The 26,824-nt window shown below is 47.2% G+C and overlaps 1 protein-coding gene across 5 annotated transcripts in view; it reads left to right on the plus strand.

The window, feature by feature from the left end:
• Positions 1-26,824, plus strand: part of ALS2CL (ALS2 C-terminal like) — a 297,669-nt gene that overhangs the window by 241,757 nt on the left and 29,088 nt on the right. For all 5 annotated transcript variants that reach the window (XM_029588275.1, XM_029588272.1, XM_029588276.1 and 2 more), the window contains 4 exons: positions 2,135-2,177; positions 3,270-3,331; positions 6,616-6,765; positions 22,586-22,682. In XM_029588275.1, the coding sequence (XP_029444135.1) occupies positions 2,135-2,177; positions 3,270-3,331; positions 6,616-6,765; positions 22,586-22,682 (352 nt within the window). The remainder of the gene's footprint in view (positions 1-2,134; positions 2,178-3,269; positions 3,332-6,615; positions 6,766-22,585; positions 22,683-26,824) is intronic.

A 26,824-nucleotide genomic window follows, 5' to 3' on the forward strand; every position in this document is an offset into this window, starting at 1 on the left:
GTGCGCAGCACATCGCTAAAGAGCCCCGCGATGGGAAACTCCAGTACCAGCGAACCATAATGATATCAGTGGCCCGGCTATTTAAACCTCGGCCGCGCTCCACTGCCTTGCCTCAGCAACAGGTCATCCTGCCTTGCAGTGCGTGTTTGTAATTCCTGTGTCTTGTCTTGCTGTTCCTGTGCCTCATCTTGCTGTGCCTGCCTGTGTTTATGTTGTCCTGCCCTGCCTGGTTGCTGTCCTTGCTCTGCCCTTCTTGCCTTTTCCTTTCTCCCATCTTGCCCTTGGAGCCTTGTCTTGCGTTGCCTTGTCTGTGCTGCCCGATCTTGTCTCTCTGTGTCTCGTCCCTGTCTATCCTGGCCTGATTTCCTTGATTCTGACCTTTGTCTTGGATGCTGCCTTACCTCTTGAATCGCTGCCTGCCCCAACCTTTGGCCTAGACCCTGATTCCATCTGCTCGCTGCCTTCCTTGACCCTTGGCCTGGACCCGTATTCTGTTTTTTTGTTGCCTGCCCTGACCACTATCTGTACCTGGTCTCTCTATGACTACTCCTTGAGTGACATTTGCTAAACCCTGCCGGTCCCCGGAACCCAAAGCTCAACCCACGGAGAACAGGGCTAGTACAGGTGAAGCTCCAGTTCCTCTGCCAGCAAGATCATGTCCGCCAACTATTGGCATGGGACTAGTGGGTTCACCTACTAGTCTACGTCAACCATGCCACTACCTAAGGCCTCACCACCATGACACAATTGCAACCAGGAACAGTAATATTGTCTTTTAAAAGCAGTTTTTTACATGGAAAATTTAAACCAGCATTTAAACTTAGGGGAAGGTTATAGACATTTATTTTGGGTTGTACAATAAGAGCTGAAGTACACAATGCTGGTCCTTGAAAGTCACAAACAGGTCTGATTTTTCAAGTTACTGACATATGCAACTGTATGCAAAGAGGCTCACTGAATATTCATTGCAGATAACCTGAAAACCAGGCCTGTTTTCCTCCCTTGAGGACCAGAGTTGTGCACCTCTGTGATGGAGTAAAACGTTGGTTCCAGCTACAGTTTCTTATTTTTGCCAAGATTTATATTAAGTCATAAACATGTTAGAATTGCTGCCATAGACTATAAAAGGAGCTGCATGACATAGTTAAGAGTTCTGGCCCAGACTTTCTCCAGCTTCAAGCAGAAGTAAATATATTGAAGGTCAGAGACTTGCCAGGGTTGGATAAAAGGTGCACATGTATTTATGTGACTCAGTGCTTAAGGGCATGTTTGTGGTTGCAATGGAGGATGTTAATGGAGTATATATTCTGATCTCTCCTGCAGGGCACTCTGAATATCTTTTTAATGACCATACCAGATATCCACAGTATCTCATTTTATGACATTTTCTATTTTAAGATTTTTCAAACATTTGCATTGCTGAGGCGATCGGTGCCATTTTGAGTATTGGGATCGGGCGGCCGGCGTGAAAGGAGGTCGCTCCAGTACCCCCGCTGGACTTTTGGCAAGTCTTGTGGGGGTCAGGAGGCCCCCCCAAGCTGGCCAAAATACCCTGTGGGTCCAACGGGGGTCCCGGAGCGACCTGCCGTCCGACGCCAGGCCAGGACTCAAAATGGCACCGATAGCCTTTGCCCATACTATGTCACAGGGGCTACCGGTGCCATTGGTCAGCCCCTGTCACATGGTAGGAGCACAAGTTGGCCCCGATGGCCATGTGACAGGGGCTGACCAATGGCACCGGTAGCCCCTGTGACAAAGGCTATCGGCGTCATGATGAAACTAGCACCGAGGGTGTGAGTGAGTTCCCGGACCCCACCGCTGGACCACCAGGGAGTTTTGGTGAGTCTTGGGGGGGGGAGGGGGGGGTTAAATTTTTATTTAGGCCGAATTAAACAGAAATCTGTTTAATATGTGGGGAGTCGCGATGCGTTTCACCTCCCCACGTATTTAACAGATAGCAAAAAATAAGTTGCAAATACGTGGAAATACAAATACGTGGAAACACAAATATGTGGAAAACGGATGCACACCTCTAGCTGAGGCTAAACGTAATTTTGGTGAATGGGGACCTATTGAAGGATATAATTTTTAAAACTGCTTCTCCTGTTTGTTCTCTGTTTCCGTTTCATTTCAGACATCTGTGGCCACTTAAAGATCTCAGATTAACAACCAATCAGGTGAGAATCATTATTCAAGGCTTATGTTATCTAAAACAATGGAAATACAGTATTTTTTCAAATTACAAATTTGGAACTTAATGTACATTAAAATCACATTAAAGTGCATTATCAGCCACACTCGCACAAGAACTGTTAATGCAAAAATAATTTGACCCAATATGAGGAAAACATTAATGCGTTATGTCACATGGTTCATTAATATTAAAAGGCTTAGTTTGGATTGCGAAAAACCTCACAATCCGTGATAAATTGAGGAAAGTAAATACACTTCAAAAGATGTAGTTTGCTTTTTACAAAAATATTGGAGATCTAATGCACCTTCCAATGTTCTTGAGCACCTTCCCCTCTCCCTGCCCCTTCCCAATTTCCAAAAGGGAAGGTAGCTCTGAGGGAAGATTCCTCTTTGCACAAAATCACCTCCACAAAAAAAAGTTCTCCTCAGCACTCTCTTTCCACCCCAATAGATGTTAGTGTTTCCTCAATTCATAGCCAAACCTCCACCTGACTGCTACCAATGAATACCCCATATCTTCCACAGCCGACACCAGAGTAACATTACTCTGTTAAGGGTAGTAACTTCCATTTCGTACAGGTTACCCCATGCAGAAATGTTATACCATCCCTTTTTTCAAGCCTTTAGGGATCTGCAATGTTTGTCCCAATCCCTTTTGAATTCATTTACTGTTTTCGTCTCCACCACCTCTTCTGGGAGGGCATTCCAGGCACCCACCACCCTCTCCATGAAGAAATATTTCCTGATATTGGTTCTGAGTTGTCCCCCCTGGAATTTCATATCATGACCCCTAGTTCTACTGCTTCCTTTCCAATGGAAAAGGTTTGACGTTTGTGCATCATTAATACCTAGCAGGTATCTGAAGGCCCGTATCCTATATCCCTGCACCTCCTCTCCTCCAGGGTATACAGATTTAGATCCCTCAGCTTCTCTTAGTAGGACCCATACCATTTTGGTTGCCTTCCTCTGGAACATTTCCATCCTGTATAGCAAAATAAAACACCAAGTCTGGTGGGCGCAGTGAGATGAAATAAGGTGAAAGGGTAAAGCCAGTGAATGGGCATCTCTTCTTTCAGAGGTACTCTCTCATCAAGGACCGGTGCTTCCTCTCTGCCACTGAGTGTCTCCAGAAGATCATGTAAGTGAATTGTTTGGGTGTGCTCATAGTACTGGTTTGATACTTTGGAGCAGCATGTGCTTATCTTTGAAAGTCCTTGAAAGGAACACAATCTGTCACTTCATGCAGGTAAGAGTAACAGTACAGTGCTGTCATCACCACCATGTTCCCGCTCGTCATGCCCCCACTGCCAGGAAATGAGATTTTTGTTCCTCCCATTTGTGGCTCAGCATTTTCTTTCCAGTGTACATTTATTTATTTATTTACTAGCTATACCCGGCGACGCGTTGCTGTGGCTTAGTCTGGTTAAATGGAAAAGAAAGAAAAGAGAAAGCGCAACACTCCACCCCCCCCCCCCCTCGCAAAGGGCAGGTGGCAAGCACTGCAAGAGATTTGGGACACGTTGCCTAGCTTACTTTGCTCTTTCTGGGAGACCTGTGCCTTTAAGAAATCCAATCGGGGGCTTGAGAGGGAGGAGGGAGCAGGGCTCTGGCTTTCACTTTCGTCACGGTGCTTTGCTGGGAGTGGGAGTGTAGAGATGCCCATGTAAACCCTTCTCGTGGTGGCTGAGATTCACAGGCGGGTTGACAGCACTGCCTTCTCCCTCCCCCCTGCATTTGCGGGATATTTACTTGACTTCTCCTTATCTGCGGGACTCAGGGGGCGGGGAGGAGGGCGAGCTGTTCTCTGTTCAGCTCTTTGCGCTTTGGCTGCTGCAGGCTGCAGCTGCTTGTGATCTCTTCACAGCCGCTTTCTACTGCATTTGCTCTGCTCCGGCCGTCCTAACTCCCTCCACCCCTTCCCCAGCAGTGGACGGACTGGCCCGGCGACTCTTCTACCCTTTCCTCCTCCTGTGTGTAACTGTCCGGCAGTTGGTTGGGTAAGTTGAAGTGTATGTTAAAGTCACGAAGGATGATGATGGGTTTGCTGAGAGATATGTTATTCATGATATATTCAATTAGTGGAGAGCAGTTTTTTTCGAGAGCTCCTGGAGGACAGTAAACGAGGCAGATCTGTAGTTTTGGCGAATCAAATAAAGCAATTTTGAATGGTGGAGATATGTTTGAAGGACGAAGGGTCAGTTGAAGGGTTGGTTTTTTTTAGATAAGCATTAAACCACCTCCTTTTTTATTTTTTCTGGGAATTGAGGAGGTATTGTATTCCTGGTTGGACAGTTGGCTAATTAGTACGGAATCTGTGTTTTTGAGCCAGGTTTCCGTTATTGTGATGAAATCTAGTTTGGAGTCAATGAGTAGGTCATTGGAAAGAGAAATTTTTTTTATTATTGAACGGGCATTGACAAGTATGAATGAGAGTAGCATATAGCATGAGAATTGGATATGTGTGTTGTTTTTGTTGTTGGTTTCAGTTTGTAGAGAGGTTTTGAGGCTTGGTGCTTCTTTTGTGCTGAAATATTATTAGAGGGTGTGGGTAATTTGTTTGGAAGTGGGATTTTGTTAGTCATATTCTTATCTTCTGTTTGAGCTTCCTTTAGTTTGTAAGGAGATTACGAGTGATATTTGTGAGTAGAGTTGGTAGAGGACAGTAATTGGTTGTGTATCATGAGGGTTGTTTTCTTCCGCGTTGGGAGAGGTAGGGAGAGAGAAAAATACAATTAGGAAGGAGGAAACAAACTGGAGGGTGCGCTGAATGGGCTGTGCAAAGGGGCGCGCAAAGGGGACTACTGTTCTTTTTTTTTTATTATTTTGCAGGCTGGCAAAGTGTTTCTCAATTAATTCCACCTACAACCTACCTGGTTTAATTATTCCCTTCCTTAGCCTCAGTGTTTTAATTCAAAGGGACCAATGTTCAAAGAATACTGAGCACCTGACCTAGATGCTTTCATTTTAGCCTCTTAAAGTTAGGGGAATTTTCATTTAAACTCAGAATTCTAGGTTTTGACCTGAAAATTTCCCTGAGTTAGATGACTAGCATTGAAAATCAGCACAGGGCACCTAACTTATTTACATTACCCCACCTCTGGCCCTGCCCACTTTTTAGGAACCTAAATTTAGGGATTCAGTGAAAATAGGTACCACATTTTAGGTGCTCAGTGGAGGGGGGGGGGGGCAGAAGAGAAGGTAATTTTCATTTAAGAAGATCTAGGCACCTAATTCCTTAAGTTAGGCACCTAGATCTTTGAATATTGCTCCCTCAGGGGTCGATTTTAAGACCCATGCGCGAGCGTTCATGTGTGCACAGTTCCTGGCGCATGCACATGGTCGTGCCAATTTTTTAACATCTGCTCGCATGTGTGGGACTCGCACATGCAGGGGGGATTTAAAAAGCAACATGAGGCGACGCAAGTAGGGCTTCCCCAGTTCTCTCCCAGTCCATTCCCATATATTCAGTGAGCCCTAAAATAACATGTAATTGTACGATGCAAGGTATAATTTTTGTAAAAAGAGATATCTTTTTCGAGTTATGCTTAAGATCGGCTTCTTATAATGGATGTATTTTGGGTAATTAAGTTAATCTTTGTTTTCATTATATATGCTTTTTCCTTAACCAAGATTGTTCTTGTATTATTCATGTGAAAATTGAATAAATAAAATTTAAAAAAAAAAAAAAAAAAAGAGAAAAAGGAGTGGATTGGGAGGGAACTTCCCTATACCCCTATCTAACCTTCCTACCTTTTTCACTCTCCTCCCTGACCTCTACCCCTACCTATTAGAATTTTTTTTTTATTTTGTACCTTACTGCTCCTTCAGAGCAGCAGTAGACTCCGTGCGCTGGCTGGCTGCCAACGTGCGCTTCCCTAGGGCAACGGCTAATGGTGCTGTCCCAACCCACCTCGCCCAGACCACACTCCCCCGGCCCGCCCCTTTCTTTGGGCCAGGCACTTCGGTGCATAACGGGGGTTACGTACAGGGCTGGGCCCTTTGTAAAATGTGCGCAGCGCATGCAGGCCCCGGCCCTGCACGTAACCCCCATTTTTTACATGCACGGGCCTTTTAAAATTGGGTCAAAAGCATCTATCTTGTCTGTCTGTCTTGACTAAACTGGAAGCTCCAAGGAGCAGGGACTGTATCTTATGTCTCTGTATAGTGTTGCAATTGCCTGGTAGCACTACACAAATTAATAATAATAATAATAATAATAATAATAATAGTGCTTGTCATATGTTTTACATATATGTCATGAAATCCTATGCATTGCAAATATTATTGCTGACAGTATAGATAACAGCGTGCTTTGTTTTGGAGCAATATCATTTTAATATATTATATAGTAGAGGTTCCATTTGATATATTTACCCATTTGTGGCAGCCTACTTTCTTCAGCTGAATCTCTTACTTTGGCAGAACTACGGTGGATCCACGAGAAAAACTGGACATTTTGCTCAAGACTCATGAAGAGATTGAGACCACAGTGTCCCGGGTGATGGAGAAGGAATACAAGCTGCCAATGGATGACCTGCTGCCTTTACTGGTGTATGTTGTATCACGAGCAAGGTAATGGACAGGGATGTGCTGTCATTTTAAAACGGCAGGGAGATTACGAAGATACTTGTTTTATTTTGCATCGTTTCCCATCGAAAATGACACAAAAATAACAAAATGTCAATTTGTTTCTGTCCTGTTAGTATACGTTAAATCATTTTAGAATATGGTAAATTATTTTAGTGCCCACTAATATAGCAGAAAATTAAAAATAAAAAGTTTTTTTTCTAGTGCATGTCCCTAGTAATGGAACTGTCCAGTGGAACTCCATTATGTCATCACTCATGATACCTTGCTACCTATAGTAGACGTCTTCATATCCATTCAATGTGAACACCATGACAGGGAGGGCTCTAATAATATTCTCCTTTTGTTGTAGTAACTGTTGGCATCCCATCTCCATTCTCCATACTATTACATTTTTACTTTTGTTCCTGGTGTAACCAACAGCCAGTCTGTTACCATTAAGGCCTGGGTGAGCCATAGTAAGCTGAATATGGGTGGGAGGATCCATTCAAATTCAGCCCCTTCCTTTGTGGGGTCTGGAATGGCCATGCCCTGAAAGGTCAGGAGGGTTTTCCTGTTTGTCTCAGTCAGCTAGTGAGTAGATTGGAAGGAAAACCATCCTGACCTTGGTCAGGAGCCCTAAGCTGAGTTAGCCAGATTCCTCTGACTGGGCCTGAAAAAATACAATCAGATGAAGCTCCTTAACTACTTCCTAACTCTCCAAAAACCATAATGGACTGCCCAAAGACACTCAGGAGAGAGCTGTTATAAAGCCTTTCAGGGCACAGCTATTCCAGACCCCACACAGGGAGGGGGTGAATTTGAATGGATCCTCCCTCCCATTCACTAACTTACTATGGCACATCCATGCCTTAATGGTAACAGACTGGCTGTCGGGTTACACCAGAAACAAAAGTAAAAATGTAATAGTATGGAGCTGGAACGCCAACACAAAACTCCAGAGGGATAAGATTTTCCGTAGTAGGATCCTTGTAAAAGCCTGTACACCACCTGGACGCAGGGAATGGGGGACCCTGTTTCTGGAGCTGTGCATTGTTAGGGAAGACCTGCCTTCCAAATCAACGAGGACCGAGGTGACAGTGATCTGCTGCAAGGAGCAACTCCAGTGTTACTATCAGTGGAGGGAAAAGGACATTGAGTTTTAAAATCCAGAAGGAAGATTGCTATTGGCTGCCCCTTCCTTCCTGCATTGCATCCAGAGTAAGTCACTTGCATCAGGGATTCAGAGGAGAGACTGAATACAAAATATCCTGAAGATCTGCTAACCATGAGTAAAAGAACTATAAAGATCATGAGGACATCCTTCCAGAGTCTTCACCTCCTGGAGAGAGAGAGATTTGGACTCTGTGCAGAGACAGGGATTTCTAAATTTTTGCCAGTACGGAAGGGGCCTCCTGCCCAACTAAGGGATACTCTGCCCACCAGGGAACGCTAGATATCCAAACCCTAGAGGTAAGAAATTCTTGGACCCTGGTGTAAGTTATTCCTACACAGATGGAAGAAAAAGGACTATAAAGAAAGTGAGAAAGCCTGTGATGCTAGAATCATATTTATTGTGCCATTCCTGTACATACCCAGATCAGTCCAGACCAGTGGGTTATGCATTCCCACCAGCAGATGGAGTCAGAGAGCAAAACTTCGAGGCACTGGTATCCCAAGTGTGCCACCTGCAGCTCATCATTATTTCTATGACTTCAGCAGATGGTGGTCATGTATACCTGCAGCTCTGTGTGAGACGGAATTTTCTTGCTCCCTGAGGTGCTAGGTTCAGTGTCTGGGCCATCCCTCAGGTAGAGCCGGTGCTTGCCTGTGTGGTTCCGGGTCCCCTGATATCCAGGGACTGGCTCCCTCAGCGACCCGAAGACTCCCCCTCATTGTCTGCGGTACAGGGAAGTAGCCCTTTGGTGATTTTTTTTCTCTTATTCTTAGTTTAGGCTTTATTTTTTTCTGTTACTAGAAGTTGAAGTTTTTATGTAAAAAAAAAAAAAGGAAAAGAAAACAGCTCCAAGTTCCCTGTTCAACATGGCTCCTGGGGTAAATCAGTCTGCCCGGTAGTGCAGAGCCAGGCAGACCCCTGAGGAGGAGAGGAGAGTGTTTCAGCCCTGGTAAGAACCTCCAAGGACATTTTTAGGATGCCTGCCTCACTTTTACCGCCAGCTCTGGAGCTATTTTTACCGCAGCGGCCATTTTGTTTTTTCTTTTTCAACCTCCCATGCGGCTCCCCAGTTCCTGGGGCTGATTTTCGTGGCGTTTTTGGTGGGAGTCACCAGAGCTGGGTGGTAACACCTGTTTTCTTCTGGGGGGAGTTATATGCCCCTTTTTGCAGGAGGAACATGGCAGAAACTCCTCTGGTGGAACCCTGTAAGGCTTGCGAGGTATGGTCAGCTTATTTAGACCCCCCTGTCACTGTGCACGGATTGTGCACTGGGTGGGGAAGGGGCCTCAGACAAGAGGACCAAACCTAAAAAGTCTGCACGCAGGTCAGGCTCGGCGGCTGGGTCTAATGGAAGGAGCCCAACCCCCAACTGGGGGTTGGGCTCCTTCCATTTCCACAGGTCTCCCAGGTCATCCTGGGAGACCTGTGGAAAAGGTCTCCCAGGATGACCCTCCCCCACTGTGTGGACTCCAAGACCAGATGAATTGAGAGACACTGACAATGATTCTAGCAGTGATGGGACCAGGGGGATTTTCACCAGATTTTGTGCTGCTCATGCATGAAACATTTCTGGCTGATAAGCTCACAAAGCTCAGAGTCCAGGATGGGAGCGTGGGAGTTCCCAAACGTCTCCATCTGCAAACTGATGGTCATCCGTCCTGGGCAACTTTGGCTCGGGAGGATCTAGCATGTGCAGTCGACCAGCAGGGGAATGACTCCTCCGCTCTCGAGGGCCACCGTTACAGATCAGGGTGAGGTCCCTCCAGACGTAGATACAGGTGACGATGATCAGGATCCGGTAGAACCTAGTGTGGAGAGGGATGACTCCCACGTAGTCCGGATGTTTAAGAGAGAGGAATTGCGTCCCCTTATTCCCATGCTTGAGAAATTGGGGGTGAGACCCTCACTGGAAGATTCCGACAGCGAGGGAGTGAACCCAGTCCTGGACGGTCTCCGGGGTCTACCTAGTGCTTTTCCCATCGCTTAAGGTCAGCCGGGCGATACAAAAACTCTACCCACTAATGGAGGAACATTTAAAATGCCTTAGGGTGCCTAAGGTGGATGCGGCTGTATCAGCAGTGACCAAGAAGACGACCATTCCAGTGGCAGGAACGGCTGCTCTCAGAGATGTGCAGGACCGCAAGCTGGAGTTGCATCTGAAGCAGGTGTTCGAGATCTCCTCCTTAGGACTTCGGGCGGTGGTGTGTGCCAGCATGATGCAAAGAGCGTGTTTATGTTGGATTCAAAAACTGCAGAACCCATCGTCTTCTAGGACTTTGTCAGCTTCTCAGGTGGCTCATCTGGAGGCAGCGGTAGCATATGTGGTGGATGCTTTATATGACTTCATGCATTCGGTGGCCCAGACAATGGTCTCCTCGGGGGTGACTCGGCAACTCCTATGGCTCCGCAATTGGGCAGCGGATGCTTCCTTCAAGTCGCAATGGTGCAGTCTGCCTTTTCGAGAGAAGTTGCTGTTTGGAGAGGATTTGGATCAGCTGATGAAATCTCTGGGGGATTCCAAGGGCAAAAAACTGCCGGAAGATAGAAAGCCATACAGGAAATCATTTGATCCTCGATTCTGCTTTCAGGATTTCTGAAAAAGTAGGTCGGGGAGGAGTGTTCCACTCTGATTCCAGACAAACCTCTTTCCATACACAGTCCTTTCTCAGCTCCAGTCTTCCTGCCAGAGGTGGTTTCAGTCAGGGAACCGGAACTGGGAAGCCTGCCCAATGAAATCAGGCCCACCCACTCCTTGTATGGGATGATAGGGGGCAGGTTGTCCCAATTTTACGAGGAGTGGGTCAGGATCACCTCCAATCACTGGGTGTTGGAGGTTGTAAAAGAAGGTTACGCCTTAGAATTTTCTCGGCCTCTCATGCCAGCCTTTGTGGAATCGCGATGCGTTTCCTGCAACAAGCGAGCCGTGGTAGAAGACACTCTACAAAGATTGCTGGCCCTGAATTGATCGTCCCCGTGCCATCTGAGGAATGGGGAAGGGGACAGTACTCCATTTATTTTGTGGTTCCCAAAAAGGAGGGCACTTTCCGACCCATCCTAGACTTACAGAAGGTAAATTTCAAATGGAAACACTTTGAACAGTCATCACAGCAGTTCGAAAGGGAGAGTTCCTCACCTCCTTGGATCTCACTGAGGCTTATCTACACATCCCGATTCGCAGCGCTCACCAGAAATTCCTACAGTTCAAGATCCTGGGTCAGCATTTTCAGTTCCGGATGCTGCCTTTCAGACTGGCGACGGCCCTGCACACCTTTACCAAGGTGATGGTCATGGTAGCAGCGACACTCAGGAAGGAAGAGATAATGGTCCATCCTTACCTTGATGATTAGCTGATTCGAGCCAAATCGGAAGAGGAAGGCGAGCAGATGGTTCTTCGTGTGATCCATTGTCTCCAGTCCCTGGGCTGGGTAATCAATGAAGCAAAAAGTCATCTGACTCTGACACAGTGTCTGGAGTATTTGGGAGCTCGTTTCAATACCCTCCAGGGCTAAGTGTTTCTCACGAACGACAGGATGTACAAATTGCAGCAACAAGTGTGTCCCTTGTTACAGCTTCCAATCCCCAAGTGTGGAATTACCTACAAGTTCTGGGGTTCATGGCTTCAACGTTGGAATTGGTGCCTTGGGCCTTCGCTCACCTGAGACCGTTGCAGAGAGATCTACTGTCACGGTGGGACCCAGTGTCGGAGCAATACCAGTTGTCCCTGCCTTTGTCACAGCGAATCAGGTCCAGTTGCAATGGTGGCTGTCGGAAGTCAATTTACAGAAGAGGATGCCCCTCGAAGTCCCGGATTGGGTGATTGTGACAACGGATGCGAGTCTTCAAGGCTGGGGAGCAGTGTGCCTTGATCATGCGGTGCAGGGAACCTGGTCCTTACCTGAACCTATCAATCGCCTAGAGACAAGGGCAGTCCACAAAACATTGGCATTCCAGTCCCTGGTACAGGGGAGAATGGTTCGAGTCTTCTTGGACAACGCCACCATGGCGGCATATCTCAATCACCAGGGAGGAACCAGGAGTCCGGCCGTGGCACAGAAATCACACCTCCTCTTCACTTGGGCCAAGCTTCATCTGGAAGGCGTCGCAGCCTCTCACGTGGCAGGCATGGACAACATGCAGGCGGACTTCCTCAGTCATCAACAGCTGGATCCCGGGGAGTGGGAACTATCCCAGGAGGGTTGGAATCACATTTGTGCCCGATGGGGAGTTCCCCAACTAGACCTCATGGCACCCATGTCAACACCAAGATGGACCAATTCTTCAGCCGAAAGAAGGAAATTGGGGCGGTAGGAGTAGACGCCCTACTCTGCAAGTGGCTAACCGGAATCCTCCTGTATGCCTTTCCTCCATGACCCCTGATCGGGCACGTTCTCCGGCACATAGAGGACCATCCCAGTTTGGTAATTCTGGGGGCACCTGAGTAGCTGCGGTGGCCATGGTTTGCGGACCTGATATGGTTGGCGACAGACGGCCCGCTATGCCTAGCTCATCTGCTATACCTCCTGTGACAAGGACCCATTTTTTCGGATCGGGAGGATCACTTCTCTCTCGCAGCCTGGTGTTTGAAAGGCGGCAGTTATGGATGAAAGGGTACTCGGAACAGGTGATTTCCACCCTGCTTCCCTGCGACCCTCGACGTCTATGACATATGCTCGAGTGTGGAAGGTGTTTGAAGTCTGGTGTGACCAGCAGGGTGTAGTGCCATTGTCGGTGACCATTCCTCAGGTCTTGGGATTTTTGCAGCAGAGATTATCTAAAGGTTTGGCATGTTCAAGTTTCGGCCCTGGGATGTCTCCTAAGGCAAGTAGGTGGCAGGCCTCTAGCCAGCCACTTGGACGTTTTCCCTTTCCTGAAAGGGATGAAGCACCTTCGTCCTCCTCTTCATAAATTATGCCCAGAGTTGAATCTCAAATTGGTGTTAAGGGCGCTTTGTGATCCCCCTTTTGTGCCTCTGGGACATGCTTCCTTAAAGGACCTCACCTTGAAGACGGTGTTCTTGGTGGCCATCTGTTCCGCGAGGCATATTCCAGAATTGCAGGCTGTTTCCTTTAGGGATCCCTTCCTTCGCATCTCGGCTGACAGGATGTCCCTGCACACGGCCCCTTCCTTTTTGCCGAAAGTGGTGTCTGCCTTTCATGTTAATCAGTCCGTGGAGTTACCCGGATTCCCTGATTGGGCTCATGACCCCGCTATGGGAAGAGATCTTCATCTGTTAGATATCCGCTGGGTTCTCCTTCGGTATTTGAAGGTCACTAACTCTTTTCGAAAATCGGATCACCTTTTTGTGCTCTTTGGAGGTCTGAAGAAGGGTGAAAAGGCATCTAAGGCATCCTTGGCTCGCTGACTGAAAGCAACCATTTGCTTGGCCTACATCGGGAAGGGTCGCCCCGTCCTGACTGGTTTGGAAGTTCACTCGATGGGAGCGCAAGCGGCTTCTTGGGTGGAGTGTCAGTCGTCACCTGAGGAGATTTGTAGAGCTGCAGTCTGGTCTTCCCTGCATACCTTCACAAAGCATTATCATCTGGATGTCGGGGATCCGGACCAAGTGCTTTTTAGGGAGAGCGTCTTGCGAGCGGGTCTTTCGGGTTCCCGCCCGGTGTAATGTGGCTCTGGTACATCCCACTGGTCTGGACTGATCTGGGTATGTACAGGAAAGGAAAATTGGTTCTTACCTGCTACTTTTCGTTCCTATAATACCACAGATCAGTCCAGGATCCCACCCGGGTGCTACTGCTGAAAGACTGATTTACCTAACGGTTAGCTGCTATACATAGGGAATCTATCAGAATGAGTCTATAATATTTTGGTTTTTTGTTATGAACCGTGGTGCAAACCTGATTTTCAGGTATTGGGGTCGTTTGTTTCGGACCTGTGAGGGAGTTTTTTCCTGTTCGCCCTTGTTTCGGGAATTAGATGTTTTTTTGTCGATTATACTTTGCTTTGGTATCGATAAATACTGATGAGCTGCAGGTGGCACACTTGGGATACCAGTGCCTCGAAGCTTTGCTCTCTGACTCCATCTGCTGGTGGGAATGCATAACCTACTGGTCTGGCCTGATCTGTGGTATTACAGGAACGAAAATTAGCAGGTAAGAACCAATTTTCCTTTATCCATCATTGTGTGAACAGTAAAGACTTTTTAATTTGGACACTAACCCAGTGAACCCAGTATGGTTATTTGGGCACATACACACAGAGAAGAAAGTTACCCTCTCCCAGGGACAATATAGAGGAGCCAGTCAGCCCTAGCACTTGGGCCCTGAAAGTTAACTCTTTCTCCCCACAAAAATAATCCATACCCTGGGGAAAAATCCAAAAGGAAGAGCTAATCAGGTATCCCTACTCTGAAGAACTATCAATAAGTTTATGGCCCCACTGGAGTGTGACATACTGTCCTCCCAAGGTGGGCTTACACTTGCCTTCTCTCTCTAATTTTTAACAATTTTTCAGAACACTGCTTTGTCCAGCATTTACTCTTCCTTCTCCCCCAGGTCCTCTGGATTTTTTTATCTGTCTGAGCTTTAATAACCTGCTGTGATATCCAGAAGTGTGTTCCTGTCTATGCACCCAAGGAGAAATGGTTTCTCTATCACACTCAAACTATGTATACAATTAACTCTCCTGGCAACCAGAAGCAAATAGTCACGTGAGCTTGCTGCTTGAGTTAATTCAGGAGTTTCTGTATTGGATTTCAGGAAGAAGCCTTCTTTTTCAGTGCCAAGGCAGGAACCTACTGAAAGTCACATGGAGGTATTTGTGCTTTCAGCAATTCAAGGAAGACCCAAGAGGAAAAGAGAAATCACCAAAGGAGAGAGGAAAGAACACTTTATAAAAGCATTAAGATTGAAAGTCCATCTAAAGGAAATTTAAAACAAAATATACAGTATGCAACTGGAAGATCAACAATCATGACAACAAAAGTACATTGTTAGATGTTTATTATGCTACAAATATTCAAGAAAGTTCATTTTGATGCATTCTAATATATGTAATGTTGTAAAAGTAATCCCCCTTTGGTGGGGTGCACTGAAAGAAGGGGGGTCACACAGTTCCCAGGGCTGTCCTTTACTGCCTGGCCCTCTCTTTCACTTGAACATGTGTCACAACAGCTCCTGGGAACACTGGTGGGGGGGAGGGGAGGTTCAACCTCCTGGGCCCCTAGTGCTATCGTGGATAACCCTGTCACTGACATTAAACTCTCGCCCCATTCTCTTGTACTGGTCAGTGTATACTCATAAGGGTGATCATCTCAAAGGACAAAGGCACCAATAAATGAAGCACAGAGTCCAAGTGTGGTGTTCAACTGAAACATGTTTACTTTCATTTAAAAAGAATGATCCAGAATAAAATTGCAAAAGTTATGAATGGCAAGATGGAAATCATGACAGCAAAAGCTACGGTTGTTTCTTTGTCCATGAGCAATCTTTGCTCCTTTTCCCTTTTCTAACTGAAGCAGTTCCAAAATGCCTTCCCCCTGGAGGGTAGAGTAGTTCTCTTCAACAACCAGCATCCAAGCAAGGGTAACATGGAAAGCATCCCTTTCTTCAAAGATAGATATCTTCAAAAACTTCTTCTCAAAACTTACCCCATAGATCTTCATCCTTGGCAGTTAACTGGGTGCAGAGATGAAAACCAGAAACCCAGCCTTTCAAGAACATGGGTTTGCATGTCTGTAAGGAGCTAGATCACAGAGACCCAACAGAGAAAATCCCTCTTCACTCCAAACATCTCCAAACATCCAGAGTCCTCCAATATTCCTTTACTTCCAAATTACTTCACTTGGCAAACCTGTAAGCTTACCCCAGACTCCTTGATCAATCCATCTTATCGCAGAAAGACCTCTTAGTCAAGCCTCTGACCCAGAAGAAAGACCCTTTTGCACATACTCAAAAGAAAATTTATACCCCCAAGACACATCCCAAAATAGGGGACTGCAAAAACCAGGGGAGAACCCCAAAAATGCAAAAGACCCCAAAAACTGAAAAATAGAGGATAATATTAGTAGCTGAGGTAAGGCCGGGCCACATAAAGAATTATGCACAGTATAAGAGATCTGGGTCTGTCTGAAAAATAACTTTCCAAAGAAGGGAAGGAAATACTAACACACACACACATACGACGAGTGAGGTAATTAGATTTGCAGATGATACAAAATTATTCAGAGTAGTTAAATCACAAGCAGACTGTGATACATTACAGGAGGACCTTGTGCGACTGGAAGATTGGGCATCCAAATGGCAGATGAAATTTAAGGTGGACAAATGCAACATATGGAGTAGCCTAGTGGTTAGAGCAGTGGGCTAAGAATCAGGAGACCAGGGTTCAAATCCTGCTGTCACTCTTTGTGACCTTGGGCAAGTCACTTTACCCTCTAGTGCAAACTTATGGGCCGCGGTTCTTGAGCCCACTGACAGCCACGGGTTCAGAAACCGGATAACGGCAAATTGAGCGTGCGGTTTTTGAGCTACAGGCCCATTTTAAATTATTTTTTTTTAATGTTTTACTTTTTTTTAACTTTTGGGGCCTCCGACTTAATATTGCCACTTTTTACTGCTTTTCTGTGCACTTCCCCGGCGCCGGCAGAAATTAACACCTACCTTTGGGTAGTGCTAATTTCTTAAAGTAAAATGTGCGGCTTGGCTGCACATTTTGCTTACTGAATCACGCGGGAATACCTAATAGGGCCATCAGCATGCATTTGCATGTTGCGGGCGCTATTAGTCTCGGGGGGGTTGGACATGCGTTTTCGACGTGCTATTACCCCTTACTGAATAAAGGGTAAAGCTAGAGCGTCGAAAACGCACGTCCAAATGCCGGAGCGCACTGTACTGTATCAGCCTGTTAGATTGTAAGCCCTCTGGGGATAGGGAAATACCTACAGTACCTAAATGTAATCCACTTTAAAGTGCAAAAAGCAGAATATGCATATAAGGAAAAATAATCCATGCTGTCGTTACATGATATGGGTTCCATATTAGGAAAAAGAATTAGGTGTCATAGTGGATAATACATTGAATTGTCACTCAGAAAAAAAAGCAAGCAGAAGAGAATGGTGAATAAAACGGAAAATGTCATAATGCCTCTGTATTGCTCCATGATGAGACAGCACCCTGAGTACTGTATAAAATTCTGATCGCTGCATCTCAAAAAAAGATATAGTTGCGATAGAGAAGGGTGACCAAAATGATAACGGGGATGGAACAGCTCCCCTATGAGGAAAGGCTAAAGAGGTTAGTGCTGTTCAGCTTGGAGAGGGGGGATATGATCGAGGTCTTTAAAATCATGACAGATCTAGAATGGGTAAATGTGAATTGGTTATTTACTCTTTTGGATAATAAAAGGACAAGGGGCACTCCATTGAAGTTAGCAAATAGCACATTTAAAACTAATCAGAGAAAATTCTTTTTCACTCAATACACAGTTGAGCTCCAGAATTTATTCCCAGGGGATGTGGATAGTGCAGTTAGGGGTAGATTTTTAAAGTTATGCACGGGCGTAGATTTGTTCGCGCTCGATTTTATAACATTTTATAAAATCTAGGGTCGGCGCGCGCAGGGGGTGCACAATTGAGCAACCTATGCACGCCGAGCTGAGTAGCCTGCCTCCGTTCCCTCCGAGGCCGCTCCGAAATTGGAGCGGCCTCGGAAGGAACTTTTTTTCTGGCCCTCCCACCTTCCCCTCCCCTCCCTTCCCCTACCTAACCCACCCCCCAGCCCTAACTAAATCCCCCCCCCCCTACCTTTGTTCAGAAGGTTACGCCTGCCTTGGGCAGGTTTAACAATCACGTGCCGGCCAGCTGCCGGCACACCATTCTCTGGCCCAGGGGCTGGTTCAGAGGCCTCGGCAATGCCCCGGAATGCCCCCGGGCTGGCACCACGCCCACGGCACCGCCCCCAAATGCTGCGCTGCCCCGACATGCCCCCAAGCAAAGCCCCGGGACTTACGCGTGTCTTCTTGTGTCTTGATGGCTTCGTTAGATGTTCCTAGTCTCCTTCATTCTGATGTTCCTGGTCCTGTTCTTCATTGGAACTCCTTCGTTGTCTCTTCAGTGTCCTGATGTTCCTTGTCCAGAAGTTCCGATGTTCCATGTCCTGGTCCTGATGTCCTCGCTCCGGCTCTTCATTCTACTTCCAGTTTCCCTGCTTGTCCACCTTTCCTGGCATGCCACCGTCATGGTCCGTGACCAGCCCATTGGGAACTGTGTAGGGCGCTTTGGGGCATAAGGCCTGTCTTCATATCTACAGCACAAGTCTCCAGAAGGCCCCTTGTTTTTAATTCCAAAGTCTGTTCCTGAACACTCTCACCTCCCACGGTGTGTGTCTTGGGGCTCTTCCCTGAGCTGTGCCGTGGCCCAAGGGCTCACAATCTTTCTGAGCAAGCGACTGCACCCCCGCGTTCGCAACACTTGCTTTGGACCTGACCATGTTTGTCTGCTGCCTGGACGTGACCTCTTGCCTTGCACCTCACTATACTTGCTTGCTGCCTACCCTGACCCTTGGCCTGTCCTGAACTCGGTGTTCCCTTGGACTCTTGCTTTCCCTACCACCCTAGGGACCCACCTAAATCCTGCTGGCCACCAAAATCCAAGAGCTCAACCTACAGAAAAGGTAGCTGGTATAGATGAATCTCCAATCTGTCCTGCTTCAGGGCATGTTCACCAGCTGTCAGCATAAGCCTCATAGATTTGCCTATTAGGATGGATCAACTGTACCACAGCATAAATGAGTCACACCCATGCCATTCATCACAAAGTTATTCAGACACCAGTTTGGGTATGATACTGAGGGAACACACAATAAGGAAACTAGATCAATCATCAAATCTATAGACAACACATGGCAAATATTGTTTTTGAAGCATGACCAATGCACAACTGTAGAAATTATATATACATGGAGCAACAAATGTGTATATATATATATATATATTTATATGTGTGTTGTGCTCCGCAGCCGTGGCGCCCCACGACCGCGTCCCCCTACCTGACTCTCAGCGCCATGAAAGCCCCGGGGGAGGGCTCCGACTCGGGCCCGTGCTGCCCGCTGCAGGGGAAGCCGTCCTACTTCCCCCAGCGGCGTCTCTCTTCCACCGGGGAGATCAAAGATGGCCGCCGCCATGGGATCCAAGATGGCCACCGTCAACTCATTTGCATTTAAAGGGACCTGGTCCCTTTAACTAGACTCACCTGCTTCCAATGATCCAGAGCAGAAGAAGTATATAGGGAGGCTTCCTCTGCTCATTCCTTGACTTGGCAACGTCTCTTGCGAGTGTTGTTTGCGTCTGCTTGCCTCGGTGAGTTCCTGCTTCTTGCTCCTGTTACGTCTTGGTGTTCCTGGTTCCTGACTTCGGATTGGCTTATGGTGATTCTCTGGTTCTTGACTTCGGATTGGCTTACGGTGATTCTCTGGTTCCTGACTTCGGATTGGCAAGCGGCGATTCTCTGGTGCATGACTTCGGACTGGTGAGCGACGACCCTCTGGCACTTGACCTAGGACTCCTCCAAGACTCCGTCTCCAAAGGCCCACCTAAGTCCCAGCGGCCCGGGTCCCTACGGGCTCCTTCTGGGGGGACCGCTGGCTTCCAGGACGAAGCTCCAGTTGGCCTTTGCACCGTTGCTCTGACCTCCCTAGGTCCGCCTAAATCCCAGCGGTCGGGTCCCTACGGGCTCCTCCCGGGGGGACCGCAGACCACCAGTGGTGAAGACTCAGCACCTCATCTCTTCTCCTCATCGTCTCTGTATTCGCCTCAGCCTCCAGTGCCAGGGGTCAGCCGGTCCCGCCTCCTGTTCTGCCTCGCCACCCGACAAGAGAGCCTACGGACCTTCCGAAAGGTATACCATCCTCTTGTCGGCCAAGGGTCCACAAGCCGGAGCATAACAATGTGTATATACAGTATATATTCATTCATGTCATACACATATCACTTCATGTCATACACATTTATCACTTCTCTATATATAAAAGGAGGGATATACATATATGTATATATATATATATATTGATATTTCTACATACAGATACACACGCACACATGTGGAAGGATTGCATAACATGAAATCGCAAACACTCAGCTGGCAAAGAGAAGAGTGGCAGTTGGTTTGCATTAGGGTTTTGTCATCCTCCTTTCTGAAGGAATAGATCTACTCTCGGCAGGCTAGTAAATACCTCTCCAGCCAGTGCATTTTAAAAGGAAAAGAAACAGTTTCTTGCACAAGGGAACTTGACATTATTATTAAAAAGGGCTCCAGGGATGATTCAGGAAACTACAGCCCAATGAGCCTGATGTCATTGCTAGGAAAAATTGTAGAAACTATTCTAAAGAACAAAATTACAGAGCATATAGATCAACACAGTTTAATGGGACACAGCCAACATGGATTTACCCAAGGGAAGTCTTACCTCACTGATCTGCAACATTTTTTGGAAGGGTTTAATAAACATGTGGATAAAGGTGAGCAGGCGGATGTAGTGTATTTGGATTTTCAAAAAGCGTTTGACAATGTGCCCCATGAAAGACTCCTGAGAAAATTTAAAGAGTCACAGGATAGGAGGCCATGTCCTATTGTGGATTGCAAATTGGTTAAAAGATAGGAAACACAGAGTAGGAGGAGGAAGGTAAATAGTGGAGTGCTCCAGGGATCTGTACTGGGACTGGTGCTTTTTAATATATTTGTAAGTGATCTGGAAAAGGGAACAGTGAGTTAGATTTTCAGATGGCAGAAAATTATTCTGAGTTATTAAATCACAAGTGGTTTGTGAGAAATTACAGAAAGGCCTTATGAGACTGGGAAACTGGGCATCCAAATAACAGATGAAATTTAATGTGGTCAACTTCAAAGTGATATATATAGGAAAAAGTGATCCAAATTGAAATTATACAATTCCATACTAGGAATCACCACCAAGAAAAAGGATCTAAGCAACATCGTGGACAATACTTTGAAATCCTTGGCTCAATGTGAGATGCCAGTTAAAGTTAGGAATTATTAGTAAAGGAATGGGGAAAGATTGGAGAATATGATAATGCCTCTGTATCATTCCATTGTGCAACAACATCCAGAGTACTGTGTGCAATTCTGATCCCCACATCTCAAAAAAGATATAACAAACCTGGAAAAGATTCAGAGACGTGTGACAAAAATGATAAAGGGAATGGAATAGTTCCCTTATGAGGAAAGGCTAAAAAGGTTAAAGCTATTCAATTCAGAGAAGAGACAGCTGAGGGGAGATACAAGAGAAGTCTATAGAATCATAAGAGGAGTGGAAAGAGTACAATGAGAATTTTAAAAGTCCGATGCATACATTAAATGGGGGATGCGCGGATATGTTGGGCTCACGGGAGCCAAGCGGATTTTAAAAGCCGCCTGGATATACGCGTAAATGTTGTTGCGTGTACATCTCGGAACTTGTCAAAAAGGGGCAGGGCATAGGCATGATCTGGGTGGGGCTGGGTGATACAAGGGTGTTTCAGGACTTTAACCAGAAATTTGTGCGTAAATACTTACATGATCCGGCGTGTGCCAAGGCTCCCTGCCATATAACTTTACTTCTGCTATGGATGGCATGTAAATCCAAAAAAAAAGCCATTTTGGAGGGGTTTAAAGGGTCTGGGATAACTGGGGGGGGGGGGGAGGGGGGCTGTCAGGCTATCAAACCAGAGAGGTTGGAGGCTTTATCTATTAACTGGGCAAACTGGAAGTGAACTGGTAAAAATGGCAAATGTGTCAGTGCACGTCCCTTTTAAAATCGCCCCACTTATGTGGTAGAAGCAGGATTTGCATGCACAGGCATGTGCCCCCTTAAAATTCAGTGTACATGTGCATGCGGCCAGGCTATTTTATAACATGAGCACATATACGTGCAAATGTTATAAAATATCCGTGCCCCTGGGAGTGGGCCGATGAATGCCTGCATATGTGCGCTCGCGCACAGGTTTAAAAGTTACTGACCCTGGCTCTAGAATTCATTGCTGTGCGTATTTGAAATCACCAGCTCACGGAAACCTCTGCCAGTTCACCCAGTCCTTCTCTAGTTCAACAAGACCTCCAACACTTCACCCTGAGGCCCACCAGTTCACCCAGACCTCCCACCTATAAACTGCAGCCAACAGAGAAGTCCGATTTCACCTGCACCAGCCACTTAGCAGATGTAAAAGTGTATGAATAAGTTTGGAAAATATATATGCATCTGTCCCTTACAAAATAGCAAGTGCCATGCATAGTTCTGAACCTATCCCTGGAGCTCCCCTCGCCTGCATCTTTTTTCTACCAGTAAAATGTGCATATAAAATAGAAAAAAGTGATTGTACTCTCAACGTTTACATGCTACACACGCACATATATGCCATTTTCATGCAAAAAATCTCTTTGAAAATTTACTGCTAAGGTTCCATGTTGCTGGTGGGCGTGAGGTAAAAAGTACCAGTCCTGTGCCATTACAGTGAGATTATCTATAGGAAAGAGATGCTTTTATACCACTAATCTCTAGGAGCCCATACACAGAAGGAGGGTGGGGTGATAGGGAGGGGATATAATGTTGGTTGTATGTTCTGCTATGATGTATCTTCATTGTTTTATTGAAAACTAATAAATAAGATTGTGAAAAAAAATAACTTTATGTGTTTGCTTTGTAGGATACAGCGCCTTGGGGCAGAAATACACCTAATTAGGGATCTGATGGACCCTGTAAATGAGGGAGGAATATACGACTTCATGTTAACTGCAATAGAGGTAATAATATGGATTTTTCATTTTCAGTGTGTTTATCCATCATCTTTTACCGTTTGCTCAGTGCTCCAAAAACTCATTGGCCACTGTCTATACATATTTACTAATATTTTTTTTTATCAGCCATGATGGTAAATTATTCATGAAAGTCAGTGATCCACAACCTTATCATCTTTTCCCACTTCTGAGCTCAATTTAAAAAAATAATATGCGTCCTCTCGCTCTGTCTCCCTATATACCTCATATATATTTATATATCTACTGTATATGGAAGCTGGTGCTGCGCCTATTTTATGGAATGCCTTATCAAAATAAAAAATGTTATGTTTGAGACAGATTATTTAACGTTTAGGGGATTGGTGAAGGCAGAGATCTATAAGTTTACGGGAACCCTAATTTGGACACATCTAGGCATATTCTATCCTTATATTTTTTCTTTTAAGCACTGTGCTATTGTCTGAGTGGCCCTTGTGTGGGGTGTTATTGGCATGGTTTGTTATTGACCGGTGCATTGCCTAGACCTTTTTTTTAGATAAGTGGTTCAGAAATTTTAATAAATAAAGTGAAAGAGAGCGAGAGATGGTAGCCAAGGAGGAAGAGTTTAACTTCTCCCCTCACATGCTGCTTGTACAAGTACTGCTGAACCCATCACCTCTTTCCAGTATCACTGGCTGGAGATGCACTTTACTGGCTGCAGGTCCTCTGACTAAATTTACAGAGTTCATAACTTTTATCCTAGTTATTGTCGACTGCAGTGCTCTAGCAAGAATAAACATGACAAAAAAAAAGATGCTGCCCACCATTAAAAAGTTGTGAATTCCTGCCAAGGGCTACAAATGTGGAATAGAAAGCACACAAGCGTTGGCAGACAGTGCCACAAAATATTGCACAGCCATGGAGGGTTCCAACAGCAGGCAGAAGAGAGTGAGGGAGAAAGGGATGAGGAGGTTGAGCTGAAATAAGAGAGCCAGCGAGAGAAGAAATATAAACCAAACAAATCAATAGAGAAGGTAAGTGAAATAAGAAGACAGGCAACAGAATATAATGTGTACTGTGCTGGATCAGACCATTGGTCCACCAAACCCAGCATCCTGTCCCCAACAGTGGCCAGTCTGGGTCATTTGGAAGTACCTGGCATAAACCTAGAGGAAAGTGAAACCTGAAGTACGAGTCCAGTGGCGGTCTCAGTTTACTCTTATGTAAGACAGGGAGTTGACAAATCTGAGGTAAACATTTTGAAGTCTACTACTTAGGGAGTTCAACTTTCCTAATATTTTTCAGAGGGGTAAAGCAGCAAAATCTACTTTCCTAGCGTGTAGCAGATGGACTCAAAACAAGTGGGTATAGTGTGCTCATGCTAGCAGTTGGAGACGGATCTGACGTCAGCACGGGTACATATACCCCCGCAGGAAGTGCAGCAATTCAGTAATTTCCATCTCCAAAGCAGTTTGGAGCTACCTCACGCTCGCTGAGCGTGTTTCCAAATTCTAACGACTAAATTCATAGAAGACACCTACCTGAAGACGAGCCCCGCACTCCTGCGGTGATACCATTCGGTCCCTCCCCCAGTTGAGTTTCCCGAGGTGATTTCCGCGGTCCCTCAGATGTGAGTGCCTTGGTCCGGTGGCCGAATCGTGGCAGGGACCTAGCCCCCGAGTGAGAAGGGCTCGGGTGTGGCTTGGCCCCCGAGCGAGACGAGTTCGGGCGCGGCGTAGAGGCAGCGGGTGCACCTCCTCGAGCGCAGAGGTGACGGTAATCACCCTCTCCCCCCGCAGCCGGAGACCGCCCGGGTTGCAGCCGGGAAGCGCCGAAGACAAGGTAAAGCGTACATCTTTATTTGTTGGTCTCCGAGGAACCGAGGAGTAGCAGAGTCTGCCTACGTGGCAACCCGCCAAGGGGGTCGACATTTTGCCTGTCTGTTCGCTGACGCCTTCTGTCCTGGTTCATCACCGCGTCATAGGCGCATGTTGCTACGCGCATGCTGTTAGGCACCCGTCGCTAAGCGCATACTGTTAGGCGCCCGTTGCTAAGTGCATACGGTTAGGCGCCCGTTGCTCAGCGCATACTGTTAGCGCCCGTCGCTAAGCGCAGACTGTTAGGCGCCTGTTGCTAAGCGCATTCTGTTAGGCGCACGTTGATAGGCGCCCACTGCTAGGCGGCGCCCGCTGCTAGGCACACGTTCATAGGTGCCCGCGGTTAGGCGCACGTTCATAGGTGCCCGCTGATAGGCGCATGTTCATAGGCGCCCGCTGTTAGGCGCCAGTTGATAGGCGCACGTTGATAAGCGCACGTTCATAGGCGCCAGTTGATAGGCGCACGTTGATACGCGCACGCTGATAAGCGCACGTTCATAGGCGCCAGTTGATAGGCGCATGTTGATACGTGCACGTTGATAAGCGCATATTGGTGGGCGCACATCTTTCGTGCATATTACAAAGCGCAGACTCTAGCTGAGTTAACAGACAAGATGGAGCGTAAGAGAGCCCACGCGTCAGCGGAGCCGGCACCTCCAGAATCGGGCATAAGCCTCTGCTCTGCATGCAACCTCAGAGCCACACAGAGCGAGGAAGCAGACTCCCTATGTGCCCAATGTGAAGAGGCCCTGGGAGTTCCAGGCCAGGACCGGTCGCAGCCCAGCGCACTTGCCAGTTCCTCAGGGAACACGGACCTAGCAGGCAGCGAGGAGCTACCAGGGAACCCGAGAGACCTGGTGCCCCTAAGGCCAGATCCAGCTTCGCTTTCCTGGGTGGAATTATTCAAGGGGATTCATGCCTTTGTCACAATGCAGGCTGCGCCCCGAACGAGTCCATACGTACTGGATGACCCGGCCCCTGGACCTTCAAGGCCTAGGCATGGCCACTCGCCACCCGGAACCCCCTCTTATGGGGATTCAGATTGCCCTGAGGAAGACGAAGAGCCCCCCAAGGAGGGAGAATTTCCCTCGGGGATTGAACCATATCGGACCATGAGGCGCTTCTTTCTGAAAGAGGATCTCCCAGGCCTGATCTCTCAATGCCTGTCGGAACTGGCTCTTCCAGGCCATGACACCTCGGGGGAACCAAGAATGAACCCCCTGTTAGAGGGCCTGCGTCAAATGACTCACCATTTTCCCCTCCTACTAGCAGCACAGCAGCTAATCGATCTGGAATGGAATGCGCCGGAGGCCTCATTTAAAGGGGGTCGGGCCTTGGCTGGCATGTACCCCTTGGACCCGGCAGCTAAGGAAATGCTGGCGTGCCCTCAGGTAGACGCCATAGTTAGCGCAATTGTGAAGCGCACCACCATTCCGGTGGAAGGGGGGACGGCCCTCAAGGATACACATGACCGGCACATGGACGCCATTCTGAAACATGCCTTTGAGGTGGCAGCCATGTCCCTACGAATTGTGACCTGCTGCACCGTGGTGACGCATTCCTGTTTATCACAGGCTAGGAACAACACCCCGGGAGAAGAGATGGAATCAGCTCTCTCGTTCCTCACTGACGCAGCCTCCGATCTAGTCCGTACGGCAGCCAAGGGAGTATCATCCGCAGTGGCAGCCAGGAGGCAGCTCTGGCTACGTAATTGGTCGGCCGACTCCTCTTCCAAGACACGTCTCACGAGAATGTCCTTTAAGGAATCCCTCCTGTTCGGCAGCGATCTCGAGAAACTGGCCAATAAATGGGGCGCCTCTCCATTACCCTTCTGCCAGATTACAGGCCAAGGAGAAGCCAGCGCCCTTTCCTAGACCATCCAGAGGTAGAACCTCTTAGCGCTTCAACCCTTACAGGACTCGCTACCAAGCACCTCGTCCGCAGGCCAGGAACCAGTCCTTTCGGACTAAGCGCAACAAGAGGGGAACCGGCTCGGGTTCGGGTCCCTGCCGTACCCCACAATGACAATCAGCCGACCCATCCAGGGGTAGCAGCCATAGGGGGCAGGCTAACCCTCTTCTACCGCAGGTGGGTCGAGATTACCTCGGACCAATGGGTCCTCGCCATCATCCGAGAAGGGTACTATCTGGACTTTCTTCGGCTCCCGCCGGACAAGTTTGTGGAATCTCCTTGTTCACCCCTCAATAGGATGGCACTAGAAGTTACCTTACAGAGGCTCCTGTCCCTAAAAGCTATAATCCCAGTACCTGCAGGGGAGATAAATTCTGGGCA

This window comes from Rhinatrema bivittatum, chromosome 2 (assembly GCF_901001135.1).
Source record: "Rhinatrema bivittatum chromosome 2, aRhiBiv1.1, whole genome shotgun sequence".
Classification (NCBI taxonomy): domain Eukaryota; kingdom Metazoa; phylum Chordata; class Amphibia; order Gymnophiona; family Rhinatrematidae; genus Rhinatrema; species Rhinatrema bivittatum.